Source organism: Lupinus angustifolius, chromosome LG03, assembly GCF_001865875.1.
Source record: "Lupinus angustifolius cultivar Tanjil chromosome LG03, LupAngTanjil_v1.0, whole genome shotgun sequence".
In the NCBI taxonomy this organism is placed as follows: Eukaryota; Viridiplantae; Streptophyta; class Magnoliopsida; order Fabales; family Fabaceae; genus Lupinus; species Lupinus angustifolius.
This window is the reverse complement of record NC_032011.1, coordinates 428848-448076: the sequence shown is the minus strand read 5'-3', so window position 1 is coordinate 448076 and position 19229 is coordinate 428848. Positions and strand designations below refer to the sequence as shown.

At 32.7% G+C, this 19229-nt stretch overlaps 4 protein-coding genes across 5 annotated transcripts; all 4 read right to left on the bottom strand.

Annotated features, from left to right (window-relative positions):
* On the bottom strand, nucleotides 1283–4436 carry LOC109342729 (ankyrin repeat-containing protein At5g02620-like). Its single transcript, XM_019580691.1, has 4 exons — nucleotides 4401–4436; nucleotides 3563–4167; nucleotides 3036–3445; nucleotides 1283–2262 (listed from the first exon to the last, which is right to left on the bottom strand). The coding sequence occupies exons 2-4, from the start codon at nucleotides 3924–3926 to the stop codon at nucleotides 1384–1386; spliced, it is 1653 nt and encodes a 550-aa protein (XP_019436236.1). The 5' UTR covers nucleotides 3927–4167; nucleotides 4401–4436; the 3' UTR covers nucleotides 1283–1383.
* Nucleotides 4396–9108, bottom strand: LOC109342240 (ankyrin repeat-containing protein At5g02620-like). The gene is made up of 5 exons (XM_019580265.1): nucleotides 9073–9108; nucleotides 8235–8839; nucleotides 7708–8117; nucleotides 6276–6934; nucleotides 4396–4426 (listed from the first exon to the last, which is right to left on the bottom strand). Exons 2-5 carry the CDS (start codon nucleotides 8596–8598, stop codon nucleotides 4396–4398), a joined length of 1464 nt encoding a protein of 487 aa, XP_019435810.1. The 5' UTR covers nucleotides 8599–8839; nucleotides 9073–9108.
* LOC109342728 (glutelin type-B 5-like) lies at nucleotides 10843–19179 on the bottom strand. Of its 2 annotated transcripts, XM_019580690.1 has the most exons (4): nucleotides 18951–19179; nucleotides 17505–18228; nucleotides 16632–16792; nucleotides 10843–10855 (listed from the first exon to the last, which is right to left on the bottom strand). In XM_019580690.1, exons 1-3 carry the CDS (start codon nucleotides 19144–19146, stop codon nucleotides 16639–16641), a joined length of 1074 nt encoding a protein of 357 aa, XP_019436235.1. In that variant the 5' UTR covers nucleotides 19147–19179; the 3' UTR covers nucleotides 10843–10855; nucleotides 16632–16638. The 2 variants fall into 2 exon arrangements, with proteins under 2 accessions (XP_019436235.1, XP_019436234.1); XM_019580689.1 differs by lacking the exon at nucleotides 10843–10855 and having other exon boundaries at nucleotides 16483–16792.
* On the bottom strand, nucleotides 13085–14806 carry LOC109342727 (3-ketoacyl-CoA synthase 12-like). Its single transcript, XM_019580688.1, has one exon. It carries the CDS (start codon nucleotides 14652–14654, stop codon nucleotides 13251–13253), a length of 1404 nt encoding a protein of 467 aa, XP_019436233.1. The 5' UTR covers nucleotides 14655–14806; the 3' UTR covers nucleotides 13085–13250.

Genomic DNA, 19229 nt, shown 5'->3' with positions numbered 1-19229 from the left:
ATGTGGAGATTAATGTATATCAATAAAGTATCTTCTAAGTATACTAATTACTTAAGCAAATAATTATGTACCGAGTATACTAGGTTTTAATGATCCTTAACATCATATACTTGAAATTATATATTTACTCCTAAAATACGTACCACAATATTGTACTATATATTCTAGTTTTCAATAAAGACTTTTACCCCAACAATTTTTAACACATTGTCATGTGCCAAAATTTAAATTCAATGATCATTTGAAGTTATTCACTTGAAATCTTTTTCTTTTTTTGAATGCTTGACCTCATTTTTATATGACAACATTTTGTTTCTATAAATGTAATCATTGTTTCTATAAATGCAATCATAATTGCAACTAGTGAAGAGTTTGTGTTAAGACAAAGTTACATTTTGGAGTGACTGAACAAATAAAGTTTACTTACTTTGTCATTGAAAGCTATGTAGAACAAGAATACCACTTCTAATTCATACAATTTCTACTATTGCATTTTCATCTAAGCATTTTGCTACGTTATTTATACTAACTATAAATAATATTTTTTGTTAAATAAATTATGTGAAGCTTTCTGACTGTAATGTATAGTTGTTCTTAAAAATTAAAATAATCAATTATTTTGATTAGCTCAATTAGGTAGAAGTAAAATTAAAATAGTTAGAAGTATTGTTTAGTTTAAATCTCATGTTATATTTTTGAAAAAATATGTTGTTGGGTATAAATAAAGTTCATTTTATTCACTTCACTCTATTTTCAAATAATATTTGGAATCACTTGATTTCTCTTGTGTTTGCTATCTTTTTCATTCCTTGTTATCAATATTTAAATTTTAATGTACCTGTAGGTTTTATTACATTGGGAAAAAAACTAAAAATTAAGGATTGTTTGCGAGTAAAGTTTTAGAAGAAAATGAAGAGAAATAGAAGATTTCAGAGTCATCTCAGAAGTATATTTCATGGCTGTGAAGTTTCTTTTTCCTCCTATTTTCCTCCAAAATCCAACTCGCAAACAGACCTTAAGGGTTAGTTTGAGAGTTAGATTTTGGAGAGAAAAGAATGGAAAGGGAAGGCATGAAAGCCCTGAAATACGCTTATGAAATGACTCTCAAGCCTTCCCTTTCCTTTTTTACCCCTCCAAAATCCAACTCTCGGACTAACCCTAAGAAAAACAGTAAACTATGAAAATTATTGCAACAACTACTCTGAAACCCTTCGATATTCATTTAATGAACTACGAAGAAATTAACAAGGCTGTGAGGGGATACAAATAGTAGTACAAAAAAAATGAATTAAGAAGAAAAACATTTTTACTTTAATTAGATATAATTCCATGAGGCAAATGTTAAAAATTGGAGAGGAAAAAAGAGAGTGATAAAGTTTTTTTCTAAATGGCATACATTTTCTTAAACTCATTGTTTAGTAACTCAGAATCTGACAAAGACATTGAAAAAGACTTTGATCTGCTTTCCAATGAAGATTTCCGAATGTTCCTCAAATTTGAGGCCTCAATTCTATGCCTAATGACCCAATAACACATAGTTCCCAATGTTGTAGCCATTATGGTTGTCCCTATAATTGTGACACCTATTGCCAACCACTTTTCTTGTTTTCCAACAACTACAAATGATAGTGCCAAGAATGCCACTGAAACAAGCACACATGCAAGCCACATTAACTTGTTAATGATTGCCATCATTTGCTTCTTTGCTTTGCTTTCTATAACCACAACAGAAGTTTGCACCACCACGACCGCGAGCGAGATGAATAGGGCAATCGAATCCAAGACGAAGAAGATTATGAATGAAGCCTGTGGTGCTATATTTGCTTCACCAAGGGACATTCCTGCTGGAATGTTATCTGGGTCATCAACAAACTGACCTGGAACTGTGAAAATAGCAGCAAATGCTACGGTGGCAATTAGGACTGCGACCACGGTCGTGGAGTTGATTGCGTTGTTGAGTCCTTCAGCGTGCATCTTGTTGATGCGGTTTGCGATGCCTTGAACACGTTTTCTGGTTTGGCGAGTGTGTTCCAACTGGTAATGGACCTCATGCTTTATGTCACTTACCGTTTGCTTCAACTCTCGCGCTGCCGACGTTGTGGCCTGAGGCTTTAGGGCTCTGGCACTCTGAGCACCATGTTCTAGCAGAATGGCTTTAACATCGTGGTTCCCGGTTACCACAGCAGTGTCCAATGCAGTTTCACCAGATCTATTAACAGCAGTTAAATCTGTTTCCTTCACTCCAAGAAGAAACTTTATAATCTGCACAAACAAATATAAGATATTTTACCCTCCTCCCGAACCAGACATATAAGAGGCGACAATAACTAAGGCATAGATACTAAATCAAATTTTCCAATCAGATTTTTGTCCTTATCTTTATCATTAAACTATCTGTATTAACAGTAACTTGTTCAGACTACTGCAACATCTCTTGTAGCAGATTCCTTAATAATTAATATCATGCTCTAGACACTGCAAAATCATATGCTCACAGGGAACCTTCGAAATATAGAAGCCGAGGTAAGGTCTATTGTCTTTCAAACAGATCGAACCATGAGAGACTAACTATTATGATGAATCAAAACATTGCCTGGCTAAATGAAAGAACTCTATATTGGATATCATAATCCTAATGTAAGCAGAGGGAATTCTTTTCACACCTTCATTACCACTACTAAATATGTAACTCAAGATGCTTGTTTTCGAAAGACTAGCCAAATATCATGAAAAGTTTTGCCTGTCACTTTATTCTCATATTAATAATTACTTGCTCACATTTATAATTAACAAAATATACATATGCGGTAACTAGCATGACACGGAAGAACTTATTCGAGCTGATTAAACTCACGAATTACTATGGAATACTATCAAAACTGACAACAACAGAGTTGTCAGTGATTGACAGGCAAATATACCTTCATCCAGAACATGGATAGTGAAGTAAATCAAAGTCACTTATCGTCATAACATAGTGTATTTAGTTTTACGAGTAAAAAAATTGATGGACTAGGCAAGTATTTCTAATTTACCTGACTCCTACCCTTCCTGGCTGCTATGTGCAATGCTGCATTTCCCTTAGTATCAACAATGTTTATTAAAGAAGGATCTGCTTTTATCAACTCCTCCACCACCACAAGATTCTGTCCCTTCACTGCCATGTGAAGTGCTGTTTGGCCCTTCTTATCAGTTCGCGTTGCAGCCACGGGATCCTTCTGAATAAGTGCTTTCACAACCTCCAAATGCCCGTTTCTTGCCGCTGAATGCAAAGCGGTCTTCCCATTACTTTTAGCAATGGTTGCAAGGCTACTTCCTGCTTCCAACAAGAATTTCACTACCTCGATATGCCCTTGTGCCGCAGCTGTGTGTAAAGCCGTGGTATTTGATGGATCCACAGTCATCGACAATTCAGGATGAGCCTCCATAAGGATCTTCAGTACATCTGCAATATGGCAAGACAGAAACGGAGATTTCCTTTGAAAATCACATTCTAAAAACTCCAAAGAACAATCAGAAAAAGGGGAAAAAAACTACATTGAGGATATATATATATATATACCTAGATCCCCTTGTTTGGCAGCAATGTGCAATGCATCGAAACCATTCCTTGCTTTAATTCCAGCATCAACAAGATCATAATATTGAATCATCTCCCTAACCACATCAACGTAACCATATTCAGCAGCAACGTAAAGGGCCGTCTCTCCATCTTGATTCTGCTTCGCCAATAACTCGTGCAGTTCATCTTCTTCGGCATTGGCAAATATATCCTTCAGGACAGCTAGATGCCCCGCTCTTGCTGCAGAATGCAAAGGGTTATCATCCTTTTTTCCAGTCAATTGTTTCGTCATTTTTTTCCTTGGGGTGCTTACTGGTGCAGCATGTTGCTGCACCGCGGGTGCTATCATCGAAACCACCAACATAGTGAAATTCCTTCCTGATTCTAATTAACTAGTATATATCAGAACCTTCTTTTCTTCCTTCCATCAAAAACCCAGATCAACAACACTAGCATCTTTCACATACGGTTTCTCCTTGAAGCAACTCAAAGGGGAGGATCATCCAAATCATTGTGAAATAACCCCTTTTATTGTTCATTCCAAAATCTTACCAACTAGTTTTTACCTCTCATATCCTTCAAGGAATTTTGATACTTCTACCTGTCTCTGGTTACAAAAGAAAGAGAAAACATGGTTTAAAAGTTAAAACCATTGCACTTAGATTTATCTTTCATTGCATTATATCATATCATTATGTTTAAAGAGAGAGAAAGATGGAAAATTTCACAAGAAGCAACTTCAATGCAACAGAATATGGAAAAGGCAAAAATAAAAAGCAATTATAAGTGGGTTATTGAATAATTTATGTAAAAAATGAAACTTGATGATGAATTTAACCTGGGTTTGAAGGAAGAACATCAACCCTGTAAGGAACATTACAAGGTTTAAGGTAAAAGTGAATAAATATTTGGAAATGAAGAGAGAGAAGAAGATATGATAGACTGACCAAAAACCAAGGTGAACGATAAAGGAGGGACTTTTGCAAAGGTGGTGATGATGTTCTGTCGGGAATAGACAATGAAATGTTATAAAGAAAGTGATTGAGAATAAAAATAGGGACAAAATTAATAGAAAACTAGAGAATAGAAAGAGAAAGTCAGAGGCATAAAAACGGATATAATTAGTTGGGTTGGGTCGGGTAAGATTTCTTTTAAATGTTTAGTCATGTTTTTGAATCATTATCCGAAATTACGAAGTAAACTTGATATTAAATATTGATTAGGTTAGTCTTTAAACCTGAAATAAATGAAGACTTAATTAAATATAATGTGTCCCTTTTGACATATGAAATAATATATATGTATATATATATAATGAAAAGCTTAGAGAATCAATGATATTTTTGAACAAAAAGATGCAATTACTTTGTATACAATTGAATAAATACACATATAAATATGATGATCGAGTGATATTGGGACAAGTCGAGTCAAATCATGTTTGTCCCCTGCTCAACCTTAAATATCGATCTAGTCTAAATTTTGAACCTGAATCTAGTCCAAAACCCGTGAGACCTAATCTTATTCAGGTTTGATCATGATCAGACTAGATCGAGTGAGCAAATGAAATCTTATACATCCCCAGTGAGGCTACTTACTCACATTATTTAATAAAATTAGTATGGACACTAATAGTAATAAGTATGTAACAAGTATTCCAATTTAATTATATATTTATATATTTTATAATACTCAATATATAAAAATAATTATGACATGAATAAAAATAATATATATAAATAAATATTTAATTAGAAATAAATTTATATAAATATATGGATACCTATTATACATATGTTATGATACTCATCTCCATCCTGAATTAGTATTATATGAGCATCCCATTATAACTTTCCCTTATTAGATGCAATTTTGGTTACATATGAATATGAGGTATAAAGTAGCAGACCCACGTGATTGATGGACTCCTCTCAAATTAATTCCATCAAACTCCTTTTTCTATTTCTACTTTTCACAAATCTATTGCAATTTGTAGACCCACATCATTATTAAAGATCATAATAATAACTCTATTTTTTATACTAAATAAATGACTAAAACAGCTCACTCACTTTGTCACCTTATGTGATGTTTAAAAGTCATGCAATCATCACTAATGACTATCAGATCAAGTAGTATATGTTTGATTTTCTTTAAGTAAAGTTTTGAGTTCGAGTTTTATGGATAGAAAAATATCCGTTAAGAAAATTAGTCTCACATACATATGAATATTACCAACTCGAACATGATTATCTTAAAAGGATATATTTATAGAGATACTAAATTTATAAATGTTGTTTGCAGTAAGATACACATCCATAGCCGAAAATAGACAAATTGCATGTTATTTTGAACATTTTTGTGCTCCTAATTTGAAAATATGTAGTTAAAACTTGAGATCTCTTTAAACTTTGAAATTTATAAGTTAATATATTATTCAAACTAAGCCTTTTTCTTTTTCATAGTGGCAAGTCCTTAGTGTTGAAGAAATCGTGAATAAAGGTGTTTACAAATTAATATTAGAGAGGATACAAATCATGACCATTAACAAAGGAATTAAATGGAGCATAAAAAACCAATAATTGAAGCTTATACAATTTGATCTTTGCATTAATATATTACTCATGGAAATGTACATAGCCAAAAAAGTTAAGAAATAAAAAGTGGTGAATAAATTAAGAGAATAATGTATCTCCTCATATAAGGAAATAACTTATCTCCTCTAGCCAGTAAAATTGTGACATGCAATGCCACTGAAACAAGCACACATGCAAGCCACATTAACTTGTTAATGATTGCCATCATTTGCTTCTTTGCTTTGCTTTCTATAACCACAACAGAAGTTTGCACCACCACGACCGCGAGCGAGATGAATAGGGCAATCGAATCCAAGACGAAGAAGATTATGAATGAAGCCTGTGGTGCTATATTTGCTTCACCAAGGGACATTCCTGCTGGAATGTTATCTGGGTCATCAACAAACTGACCTGGAACTGTGAAAATAGCAGCAAATGCTACGGTGGCAATTAGGACTGCGACCACGGTCGTGGAGTTGATTGCGTTGTTGAGTCCTTCAGCGTGCATCTTGTTGATGCGGTTTGCGATGCCTTGAACACGTTTTCTGGTTTGGCGAGTGTGTTCCAACTGGTAATGGACCTCATGCTTTATGTCACTTACCGTTTGCTTCAACTCTCGCGCTGCCGACGTTGTGGCCTGAGGCTTTAGGGCTCTGGCACTCTGAGCACCATGTTCTAGCAGAATGGCTTTAACATCGTGGTTCCCGGTTACCACAGCAGTGTCCAATGCAGTTTCACCAGATCTATTAACAGCAGTTAAATCTGTTTCCTTCACTCCAAGAAGAAACTTTATAATCTGCACAAACAAATATAAGATATTTTACCCTCCTCCCGAACCAGACATATAAGAGGCGACAATAACTAAGGCATAGATACTAAATCAAATTTTCCAATCAGATTTTTGTCCTTATCTTTATCATTAAACTATCTGTATTAACAGTAACTTGTTCAGACTACTGCAACATCTCTTGTAGCAGATTCCTTAATAATTAATATCATGCTCTAGACACTGCAAAATCATATGCTCACAGGGAACCTTCGAAATATAGAAGCCGAGGTAAGGTCTATTGTCTTTCAAACAGATCGAACCATGAGAGACTAACTATTATGATGAATCAAAACATTGCCTGGCTAAATGAAAGAACTCTATATTGGATATCATAATCCTAATGTAAGCAGAGGGAATTCTTTTCACACCTTCATTACCACTACTAAATATGTAACTCAAGATGCTTGTTTTCGAAAGACTAGCCAAATATCATGAAAAGTTTTGCCTGTCACTTTATTCTCATATTAATAATTACTTGCTCACATTTATAATTAACAAAATATACATATGCGGTAACTAGCATGACACGGAAGAACTTATTCGAGCTGATTAAACTCACGAATTACTATGGAATACTATCAAAACTGACAACAACAGAGTTGTCAGTGATTGACAGGCAAATATACCTTCATCCAGAACATGGATAGTGAAGTAAATCAAAGTCACTTATCGTCATAACATAGTGTATTTAGTTTTACGAGTAAAAAAATTGATGGACTAGGCAAGTATTTCTAATTTACCTGACTCCTACCCTTCCTGGCTGCTATGTGCAATGCTGCATTTCCCTTAGTATCAACAATGTTTATTAAAGAAGGATCTGCTTTTATCAACTCCTCCACCACCACAAGATTCTGTCCCTTCACTGCCATGTGAAGTGCTGTTTGGCCCTTCTTATCAGTTCGCGTTGCAGCCACGGGATCCTTCTGAATAAGTGCTTTCACAACCTCCAAATGCCCGTTTCTTGCCGCTGAATGCAAAGCGGTCTTCCCATTACTTTTAGCAATGGTTGCAAGGCTACTTCCTGCTTCCAACAAGAATTTCACTACCTCGATATGCCCTTGTGCCGCAGCTGTGTGTAAAGCCGTGGTATTTGATGGATCCACAGTCATCGACAATTCAGGATGAGCCTCCATAAGGATCTTCAGTACATCTGCAATATGGCAAGACAGAAACGGAGATTTCCTTTGAAAATCACATTCTAAAAACTCCAAAGAACAATCAGAAAAAGGGGAAAAAAACTACATTGAGGATATATATATATATATACCTAGATCCCCTTGTTTGGCAGCAATGTGCAATGCATCGAAACCATTCCTTGCTTTAATTCCAGCATCAACAAGATCATAATATTGAATCATCTCCCTAACCACATCAACGTAACCATATTCAGCAGCAACGTAAAGGGCCGTCTCTCCATCTTGATTCTGCTTCGCCAATAACTCGTGCAGTTCATCTTCTTCGGCATTGGCAAATATATCCTTCAGGACAGCTAGATGCCCCGCTCTTGCTGCAGAATGCAAAGGGTTATCATCCTTTTTTCCAGTCAATTGTTTCGTCATTTTTTTCCTTGGGGTGCTTACTGGTGCAGCATGTTGCTGCACCGCGGGTGCTATCATCGAAACCACCAACATAGTGAAATTCCTTCCTGATTCTAATTAACTAGTATATATCAGAACCTTCTTTTCTTCCTTCCATCAAAAACCCAGATCAACAACACTAGCATCTTTCACATACGGTTTCTCCTTGAAGCAACTCAAAGGGGAGGATCATCCAAATCATTGTGAAATAACCCCTTTTATTGTTCATTCCAAAATCTTACCAACTAGTTTTTACCTCTCATATCCTTCAAGGAATTTTGATACTTCTACCTGTCTCTGGTTACAAAAGAAAGAGAAAACATGGTTTAAAAGTTAAAACCATTGCACTTAGATTTATCTTTCATTGCATTATATCATATCATTATGTTTAAAGAGAGAGAAAGATGGAAAATTTCACAAGAAGCAACTTCAATGCAACAGAATATGGAAAAGGCAAAAATAAAAAGCAATTATAAGTGGGTTATTGAATAATTTATGTAAAAAATGAAACTTGATGATGAATTTAACCTGGGTTTGAAGGAAGAACATCAACCCTGTAAGGAACATTACAAGGTTTAAGGTAAAAGTGAATAAATATTTGGAAATGAAGAGAGAGAAGAAGATATGATAGACTGACCAAAAACCAAGGTGAACGATAAAGGAGGGACTTTTGCAAAGGTGGTGATGATGTTCTGTCGGGAATAGACAATGAAATGTTATAAAGAAAGTGATTGAGAATAAAAATAGGGACAAAATTAATAGAAAACTAGAGAATAGAAAGAGAAAGTCAGAGGCATAAAAACGGATATAATTAGTTGGGTTGGGTCGGGTAAGATTTCTTTTAAATGTTTAGTCATGTTTTTGAATCATTATCCGAAATTACGAAGTAAACTTGATATTAAATATTGATTAGGTTAGTCTTTAAACCTGAAATAAATGAAGACTTAATTAAATATAATGTGTCCCTTTTGACATATGAAATAATATATATGTATATATATATAATGAAAAGCTTAGAGAATCAATGATATTTTTGAACAAAAAGATGCAATTACTTTGTATACAATTGAATAAATACACATATAAATATGATGATCGAGTGATATTGGGACAAGTCGAGTCAAATCATGTTTGTCCCCTGCTCAACCTTAAATATCGATCTAGTCTAAATTTTGAACCTGAATCTAGTCCAAAACCCGTGAGACCTAATCTTATTCAGGTTTGATCATGATCAGACTAGATCGAGTGAGCAAATGAAATCTTATACATCCCCAGTGAGGCTACTTACTCACATTATTTAATAAAATTAGTATGGACACTAATAGTAATAAGTATGTAACAAGTATTCCAATTTAATTATATATTTATATATTTTATAATACTCAATATATAAAAATAATTATGACATGAATAAAAATAATATATATAAATAAATATTTAATTAGAAATAAATTTATATAAATATATGGATACCTATTATACATATGTTATGATACTCATCTCCATCCTGAATTAGTATTATATGAGCATCCCATTATAACTTTCCCTTATTAGATGCAATTTTGGTTACATATGAATATGAGGTATAAAGTAGCAGACCCACGTGATTGATGGACTCCTCTCAAATTAATTCCATCAAACTCCTTTTTCTATTTCTACTTTTCACAAATCTATTGCAATTTGTAGACCCACATCATTATTAAAGATCATAATAATAACTCTATTTTTTATACTAAATAAATGACTAAAACAGCTCACTCACTTTGTCACCTTATGTGATGTTTAAAAGTCATGCAATCATCACTAATGACTATCAGATCAAGTAGTATATGTTTGATTTTCTTTAAGTAAAGTTTTGAGTTCGAGTTTTATGGATAGAAAAATATCCGTTAAGAAAATTAGTCTCACATACATATGAATATTACCAACTCGAACATGATTATCTTAAAAGGATATATTTATAGAGATACTAAATTTATAAATGTTGTTTGCAGTAAGATACACATCCATAGCCGAAAATAGACAAATTGCATGTTATTTTGAACATTTTTGTGCTCCTAATTTGAAAATATGTAGTTAAAACTTGAGATCTCTTTAAACTTTGAAATTTATAAGTTAATATATTATTCAAACTAAGCCTTTTTCTTTTTCATAGTGGCAAGTCCTTAGTGTTGAAGAAATCGTGAATAAAGGTGTTTACAAATTAATATTAGAGAGGATACAAATCATGACCATTAACAAAGGAATTAAATGGAGCATAAAAAACCAATAATTGAAGCTTATACAATTTGATCTTTGCATTAATATATTACTCATGGAAATGTACATAGCCAAAAAAGTTAAGAAATAAAAAGTGGTGAATAAATTAAGAGAATAATGTATCTCCTCATATAAGGAAATAACTTATCTCCTCTAGCCAGTAAAATTGTGACATGCATGTTATTTTGTTTATTTTTAAAAATATTTTTATAGAAAATAATGAAACATGATACATATCATGATTTTACTAACAGGAGAAAATAATTTATCTCCTTATACCAGGAGATACTTCATTCCTGTAAATTAAAGGCTGTTCTTACAATAAAACAATCGGAAAAACAATGTGGCATAGCCAGTGAGACACATGCAAGGTCTTATGGTCCAAACTAGACAGCCCAATAAAACTTTCTATTTGCTTAATGCTAATATGTTTTATTGTTAGTATTTATATATTATTAATGTAAAAAATTATATATAAATAATACCATATATTATTCATTTGAATTACTTATAAATTATAATTAAAATAAAATAATGATTAAATATAAAAAAATAAATGATAACAATATAAAAAACTTTTGTAGATACATTTTTTTTGTAAGGATAGGAAATATCATGTGCACGTGCAGCAGCAGGTTACAACTCCACATGTGGTCTTGATATTTGTAACTGGATAAAGTTTTTGATTTTTTTATTATACGGAGATAAGTTATCTTATTCAGTCACTAAAATCATGACATATATCTTATTTAATTATTTTTTATAAAAATATTTTTAAAATTAAACAAAAGAGTACATATGTCATATTTCTATCATCAATTATTAGAATTTGTTTGTTATCACTAATTATCAACTATCTAATAATTAATAAGTATATTATCCCTTGTCAACAAAATTAAAAAAGTATGCAATCATCATTTTTTACACCATCGATCAATTAAATGACCCACTTAATGTTTTGGTCGGAAAATCATATAATCCAAATAATGAGTTGGTACTTGGTAACATGAACTGCACTAATTTTTTAGCCAAATGAAAAGTTATTACCTGACAATGGAGAAAATGTAAATACTAATTAATATGCACCCAAAAATAAAAAAGAGAGTAAGTATGTTATTTTTTGTATTACCAAAAATATCTTCATTCTAATTAAGAAACTAATATAAATATGTGATATGTGAAAGAAGAGTAAAAAATAATTATGGTATAACTCACTAGGGTAAATTATGCAAGTACATAGAGAGAGTTTTAGAAATAAATTATTGAAACTTAGAACTTTACTTAAAATTCAAATACACATTGCATGTAAGACACAAAGTATTAAAGTAAGCTTCCACCTAAAACTTTAGCTTAAGACTAAGCAAAATAATTCCTTTATTTTGTTCTTACCTTTTTCTTTCTTAAGTTGTTCTTAATCTTATCTTAAGTTGTGTTTGGATTTTGTACATGTTTCTTATCTTTGAATGTGTTTGTTAACCTATAAAATAAAATACACTTATTACTCTTAAACATTACTTCTATGTACTTGCATTATTACACTTATTACATATTGTCTTATTTATACATCTACATTCAAAGAAGTTGTATGTAGCAAAATAACATGCCGTGTAAAGGAGGGAACATAAAGAAGAATAGTTGAGTTCAGAACTAAAGAGTAAATGCACAACCAACCAAAACTCATCATAATTACATGTAAGGATGTACCCTTTCTGTTCTCATGCTAAACTAAGAAATTATATATATATATGATGAAATAAATATAGTACTTTTTTCTTTTCTTTTGCCAAAAAAGGAAAATTAGGACCACAACCCATTGAAACAAATGATAAATAGGGAATGGGAAAAAAATACCCTTTTAAAATGCACCAAGCTTTGGACATATTATAAAGCATAATGCTTTGTGAACATTTGAGGAATGAGTAATGATTCCCTCCATTAATGAAGAGACAAGTACTATAAAAACAAGAGGAGGGATCCATTTACTTCAATCATCAATTCTAGGGATATCTAATGATTTAGATTTATGATTTACTCTTGGAGTAAGTGAATCCCTATTATAAAAACAACAAAGAAAAAAGTAACATGATAAAGACATTTTTATCTTTTTATATATAATGAAATATCACATTAATCATTTAAAATACATTAAAAAACAAGTATTTCTCTCTTCATTAATAATAGAGAAGATACTTATTATTATTTTTGGTGACAATAGATGAGAACGTGTTAAGACAAAAACACAATATTGATAATAAATTTTGTTATACAAATGAAACTATGTTAGAAACATGATACCATATTAGATAGTGAACCCTTAAGGTGGTATTCAACATGCAATAATAGGTTAATTTAGTTTACAGAAAATTATACTCCACTTGCATGAAAAGTGGTAATAAGAACATTGATGCCCCTTTATGTTTTTGTTTCTGTAAAATCAGAAGTAAACCTTACTTGAGAAAATCTGAAAGTATGAAAGTGTTTGGATCCTGAACATTATTGATCCAACCAAATCTCTCCATGAAAGGGTTAGCCAAAGACTCTGGTGGGTACTCATCAACACAATCATCCCACACATTTCTATCAACCAAATCCTTCATTACTTCCCATAAACAACTATTACATTTGAAACCAGCACCAAAACTTATCATCATTACTCTATCACCTTTCTTGAGCCTCTTCTTTGCTTCCATATACCCTAGCACATACCAAAGGCTACTAGCTGATGTGTTACCAAACCGGTGTAGGGTCATCCTTGATGGCTCAAGATCATAGTCACAAAGATCTAAGCTTTTTCCAATGCCCTCAATCACTGCTTTTCCTCCTGTGTGGAGGCAAAAATGTTCAACTCCACTCTTGAAGTCCAATGGAGACTTATTTAGGGTTGCAATGATCTTAGGGGAACTATTTCTATTACGCTTTTTCATTAGAGACACAATCATGTACCTTAAAAACTCCCTAGTTGGCAAAACCTTAGGGCATAGTACCTTTAAGTTATCTACAAAAGCTTTTGTAGCTGCCTTTGGGAGATTTTTAGAGAGGTAGAATCCAAGTTTACCTTGGTTATCTTCCTTTTGATTACAACAATTATAAGCATCTTCTATAGCCCCATGATGAGTTCTTACTAAGCATTTCAATCTCAAGATTGCTTTGTGCTTTAAGGATCTTTTATTTGTGAGAAGCATGGCACAGCCACCAGCCCTAAACAAACAATTGGTAAGGATCATTGATTTGTCATTGCCAGAATACCAATTTGGACTAAGAGACTCAGAAGTGACCAAAAGTGCAAACTTGTTCTTTTGTGATATGAAAATGTTCTTAATAATGTCCAAAGAAATAAGGCTAGCACTACAACCCATCCCTGTGAGGTTGAAAGCTTTAATATCTTGCCTCATTTTGTAATGGTTAATGATTCTAGAAGCTAAAGAAGGATGAGAAGAAATCATTGAGACATTTACCACAAGTACATCAATTTGTGAAGGAGAAATGCCTGTTTTTGCAAGGAGCTTTGCAATGTTGTCATTGAAAAACTCCTCCATCTCTATGATACCATCATTCAATGTCGGATTCAACTCGCGGCCTTCGACGATGTTTCTTGGAGCATAAGTTTTCTCACCAACTCCTGAACTCACAACAGCTTTGAGGAGGAACTTGTACTCATTAAGACCTAAGTTCTTGTTCCTTTCCATGATCTTTCCACAACAATCTGTTCCAAGCATTCTATCATCACTTGGCTTGTAGCATTGGTAGGCCAATATGTAACACTCTTGGTCCCTTTTCTGATCAAACAACTTCCACACCATGTAACACAAGTACAACACTATAACAACATAAAGTATAGAGAGGAATTCCATTGGAGATAGAGAAGAAAAGAACAAGGGCAAATAGAGGATTTGATGAATTTGAAATGGAAAAGACAAGTACTAGTTCATAAAAATGTAGTGAGTACTAATTAAGTGAACATGAGTAGGAAATGAAATGAAGGCTATGCAACTTAATAAAGTAAAACATGACCAAGGATCATCTTCATTAATAAGGAAGAAAGTGATGTGTAAAACACTACAAAAAGTACGATAAGCTAACAATTATATCCTTATATTTCTACATACAATGATATTTTTATCCTTAAAACTAAGTGTAAAAAGAGTATTTTTCTAAATGGAGAGGATTCCTACTCGTAAACATGTGGGTAATTTTTTCATTATTAAGGAAAGGTTCCTTTTTTTCTAAGGTCACACATGACCCCTACAACACCATTTTTCTCCAAATGGTGGAGAAATATTACACTTTTTCTATACACTAGGCAACTAGTTTGTGATGTAATAATAAAGAAATTATTGCAGAAAATTCTATAACATGAAAAGCCATAATAGTTCATAGGCAACTGTTTACACTATATATTTAAGCACATTTAAGAAAGAAGAAATGTGTGGTAGATAAGGGTAGGCCACAATGTTGCTTAAAATCATTAATAATATAGAGGTGTCAAATTATGGACAATGCTATTCTTTTTAATATCAAAATAGGACATTATGTTTTTACTTTTTATGTATTTAAAATACATGCATATACTTTACCAAAAAATGCATGTATATAAAAATTAAAATAATAAAATTACATGCTAATATATATGAACATAAAATCATAAATATATGATGTATACAAAATGTAAATTACTAGTAGCACTGAAATTACACTCACGTCTGATCCATATTTATTTATACTCATAAATGAAATGGAATACGACAACTGTGATTGATGGTACGTGCTTCAAATTAATGAAACTTGGTTAGGTCATCAAATTCAATACTTGAAAAAGTTTGGTTAAAGTAGACGCGCTTTCAATTAATTGTGGTTCCTTTCATTATATCTGCGGTTTAAAGTACATTCCTTGTGTACACGAGAATCAAAATTTCTCTATTTTACTGTATCTATGGTTGAAAAAGTGTATCAATACTTCATGTGTTACTTTACATAGTTAAAAAATATATATTTAAGTTGAAGATTTAATAATTAATAGTTTTTACTGATAAATCAGAGCAAGTAATATAAGTGAAATATTTTTTGGGCTAGTCTCCTATTTTACTTACCATCATGGGAACAATATTAATTCAGGGATTTGGAGTACCCTTAAGAGTGGATTGTGCCGCCATGAACTTAATTCTAAATCATAACATTTTTTAAGGTTAAATCATTACACTAGAAAATAAGCATATGTCTAAAATAAAAATTTATAGTTTTGGATGGAATTAAGGATATTGTGGAATACATAAGTATAAAACATAAGCTTTGTGCACTAGATAATTTTACTTCAATAACTATTACATAAGTAGTTCTTTGGTAAAAAAAAAATGTGAATGTGCTAATACAAAAACACAATATTGATAATCAATTTTGTTATAAAAATGGTGAAACTATGTTAGATTCTTTTTATCAACCAAAAAGTGCTAAACTTTTAGATTAAAGCAATCATTGATTTGTGGTGCAGTTTTAGGCAAGCCAAGGTATCCACACATAAATCTATTTAATTGTTCATTTTAGCACTTCACCTTTAAAAAGACATAAAAGATGCTGAAGTTCGTTTAGGAAGGTTTTGTTTTCATGTTGATAAGACAACCAAAGAATCTATCTTAAATATAATAAGATGAGCATAATAAGCATATATAAGAACGGGTAAAAAAAAGATTAAAGTCTAACTTCCTTATTTAAAACTGAAGTATAAACCAAACATCTAGCTTGGATATAATAATAAAGATAAGCATAAGAATAGGTAAAAATAGCAACTCCACTAATTATAATTCCTTAGAAGTTTTGGGAAGTGAGATTAATACATTGATTCTAGTTTGGTGGAGGGAAGAAAATAGCATCAGAAGTTCTCTTTGATCGGAAGAGTTGCTCAAGTTCTGAGTCTACATTGAACGCAGCTTGCAGAACAGTAGGTGATAGTGCCTTCCACACAGATGAACTTCCAGCTAAATGTGTAAATATAGGACTGCCAAAAGTATGAAAATCATAAGTGATGTTAGAATTTGCTAAATGATCATTGCAAATTGGCATAAAGAAAACAATTATGAGGTATTAATAATAAATATAGCAATCAATTGTTAGGTATACTCTTTTTTCAGTTAGGATAAGTGGATAACAAGTATATTTCACGAAAGATAATCCTACCTGAGTCGAGAAGCACTACTATCAGTGGCAAAACTCTAGCTCTGAGTATTTAATACAACAATGCAATGGCATTGTTCACATGCTAATTTTTCCAATTTCCAACAAAAAATAAAAAAGATTCCTCGCAAATACAGAGACCAGGAATAGAAACTTTCATGTATGTTGGTTTTATGTGTCAATCACTAGTTAGTAGTTATGCAAGCGTAAGAGCAGAAAAAATTGAAGTACAAATCAATTACAGTCTAGAAGAAGAAACTAGAAAGCTCATATGTTCAGGTTGGGGTTAAATCTAACACCTAGAAGATAAACACAACAACGGTGGTGCAAAATATCATTCAAGATATGTAAGAAACAAACAGAATATCAGTGGGGTGATTGCATCTGTAACCAATTAATCATGCATAAAAACAAGGAAATTGATTTTTGAACATCAAGATAGGAATACATGTATGCAATGTCAAATAATGTGATATTGATCAAATGACTCAAAACAACAATATTGACAACAAGGTAAAGAAGTAAGGAAGAATTACTTGGGAGTGCCGGTGATGATGGAAAACCACTCCAAACCATCAGGATCAGCAATCTTGGAGACAACAAAAAACCTTGGCACAATGAACAAATTACCACCTTTGATAGTTGTCTCCAAAACCTTACGGCCATCCACACCAACAACCTGAACCCTGCCACTCCCTCTGACAATATAAGTAACCTGCAAAGCAGAGTCACAAGAGAATCCTGGAGAGCACATGGCTTTTCCATCCAGTCTTACAAGATCAGCTCCTAGTCCAACCTCACCAACCAAGGGAAGATTCTTGGTGTTCAACACCACAACCCTTCCACCACCCTTAATGTCAACATCCAATGGAGCCTCTAAACAGTTCAAGGCCATGCCATTCCGGTGCTCCGGTTTAGGCTCCGGTAGGCTGATATTCCCTTCCAGCTTCACAATGCCTTTGCCTGATTGTTTCCCAACAAGGGTCTTGGCATCTTTCTCCTCCAAGTCCCAAGCTCTAGAGACAAACTCGGTCGAAAAACTGGTGAAGATTCCATTGGAACCAGTCAGGAAAAAGTCAGTGAATTCACCAGGCTTGTGAGCTTTAGAAGTGTCCCCCAAGAACAGAACAACCAACTCAGTATCTTCCTTGTTATACCACCACGTTACAACACCAAAGGGGAGTGCCAATGCATCACCGGTCTTGATTGAAACAACCTTCTCTTCCGATTCAGGGAGTACTATTCCAGCAACTCCACTTCCTGGATCAACAACACATCTTCACAATTAACCAACATAACAACATAACTTCAATAATGTAAACTATAGAAAAAAAACTCTTCTATATATAGTAAGGTGTTTTGCAAACCTGATAAAAAAAAATTCCAAACAAATGGGATTTGTAAAGGAGATAAAATATTGAAGTTTGTTCCAAAAGCTCATACTATTTTGAAAGCAATCACATTTTTCCTATTTTAGGCCAACATCACTAATGACTAACTATCATATAAATAACTCCATACATAATCTTCTTGAACTCAGATCCTCTCATGCATAGAGTCGAGCACTGAATGAAGATTACAACATAGGACACAAATAAATCTTTAACGAACATGATTTTAAATTATTTTCCAATAAAAAAGAATTTAAAATTATAAAAGTTATCTTTGTTCTCATATTTCAACACTGAACTCAATCTTTATGTAAAAGTGAAACAGATTATACTATAAGCGATTTCTAACCAACACCTCCACCAAATTGACTCTATTATAATGAATAACGTTATATATGTAATTGATTATTGAAATAATTGTTGACATTCAATCTAAATACACGCATGAAAAGTGTTGGATAATTTTATCGAATTCAATGTAAATAAATATTTTCCTTTGAGGATAACATGGTAAACAAGAATTAATAAAACGAAAATGATGATCCGAATATATTGAAATTGAAACCAGATCATAAATAACATTTATCTAACCTTGTAGAACGTAAGCAACCTTAGAAGAATCAGAGTAACGAGGAAGAGCGAAACCGTTCTTTTGAAGAGCGAGTTTAGCTGCACCAATGTTTCCTTGATGAAGCATGGGAAGATCAGAAGGGAACCAAGAGTAATAGGATCCACCATTGTCTTCATACACCTTCTTCGCTAATTGAGGACTCAGATCAATCTCCATCTTTTGATATTATGCTTATTTCTGGCTACGAGTTCTGGGACAAGTATCTTCTCCGTTAATAGAGAGATAAATGATTGTTTTTA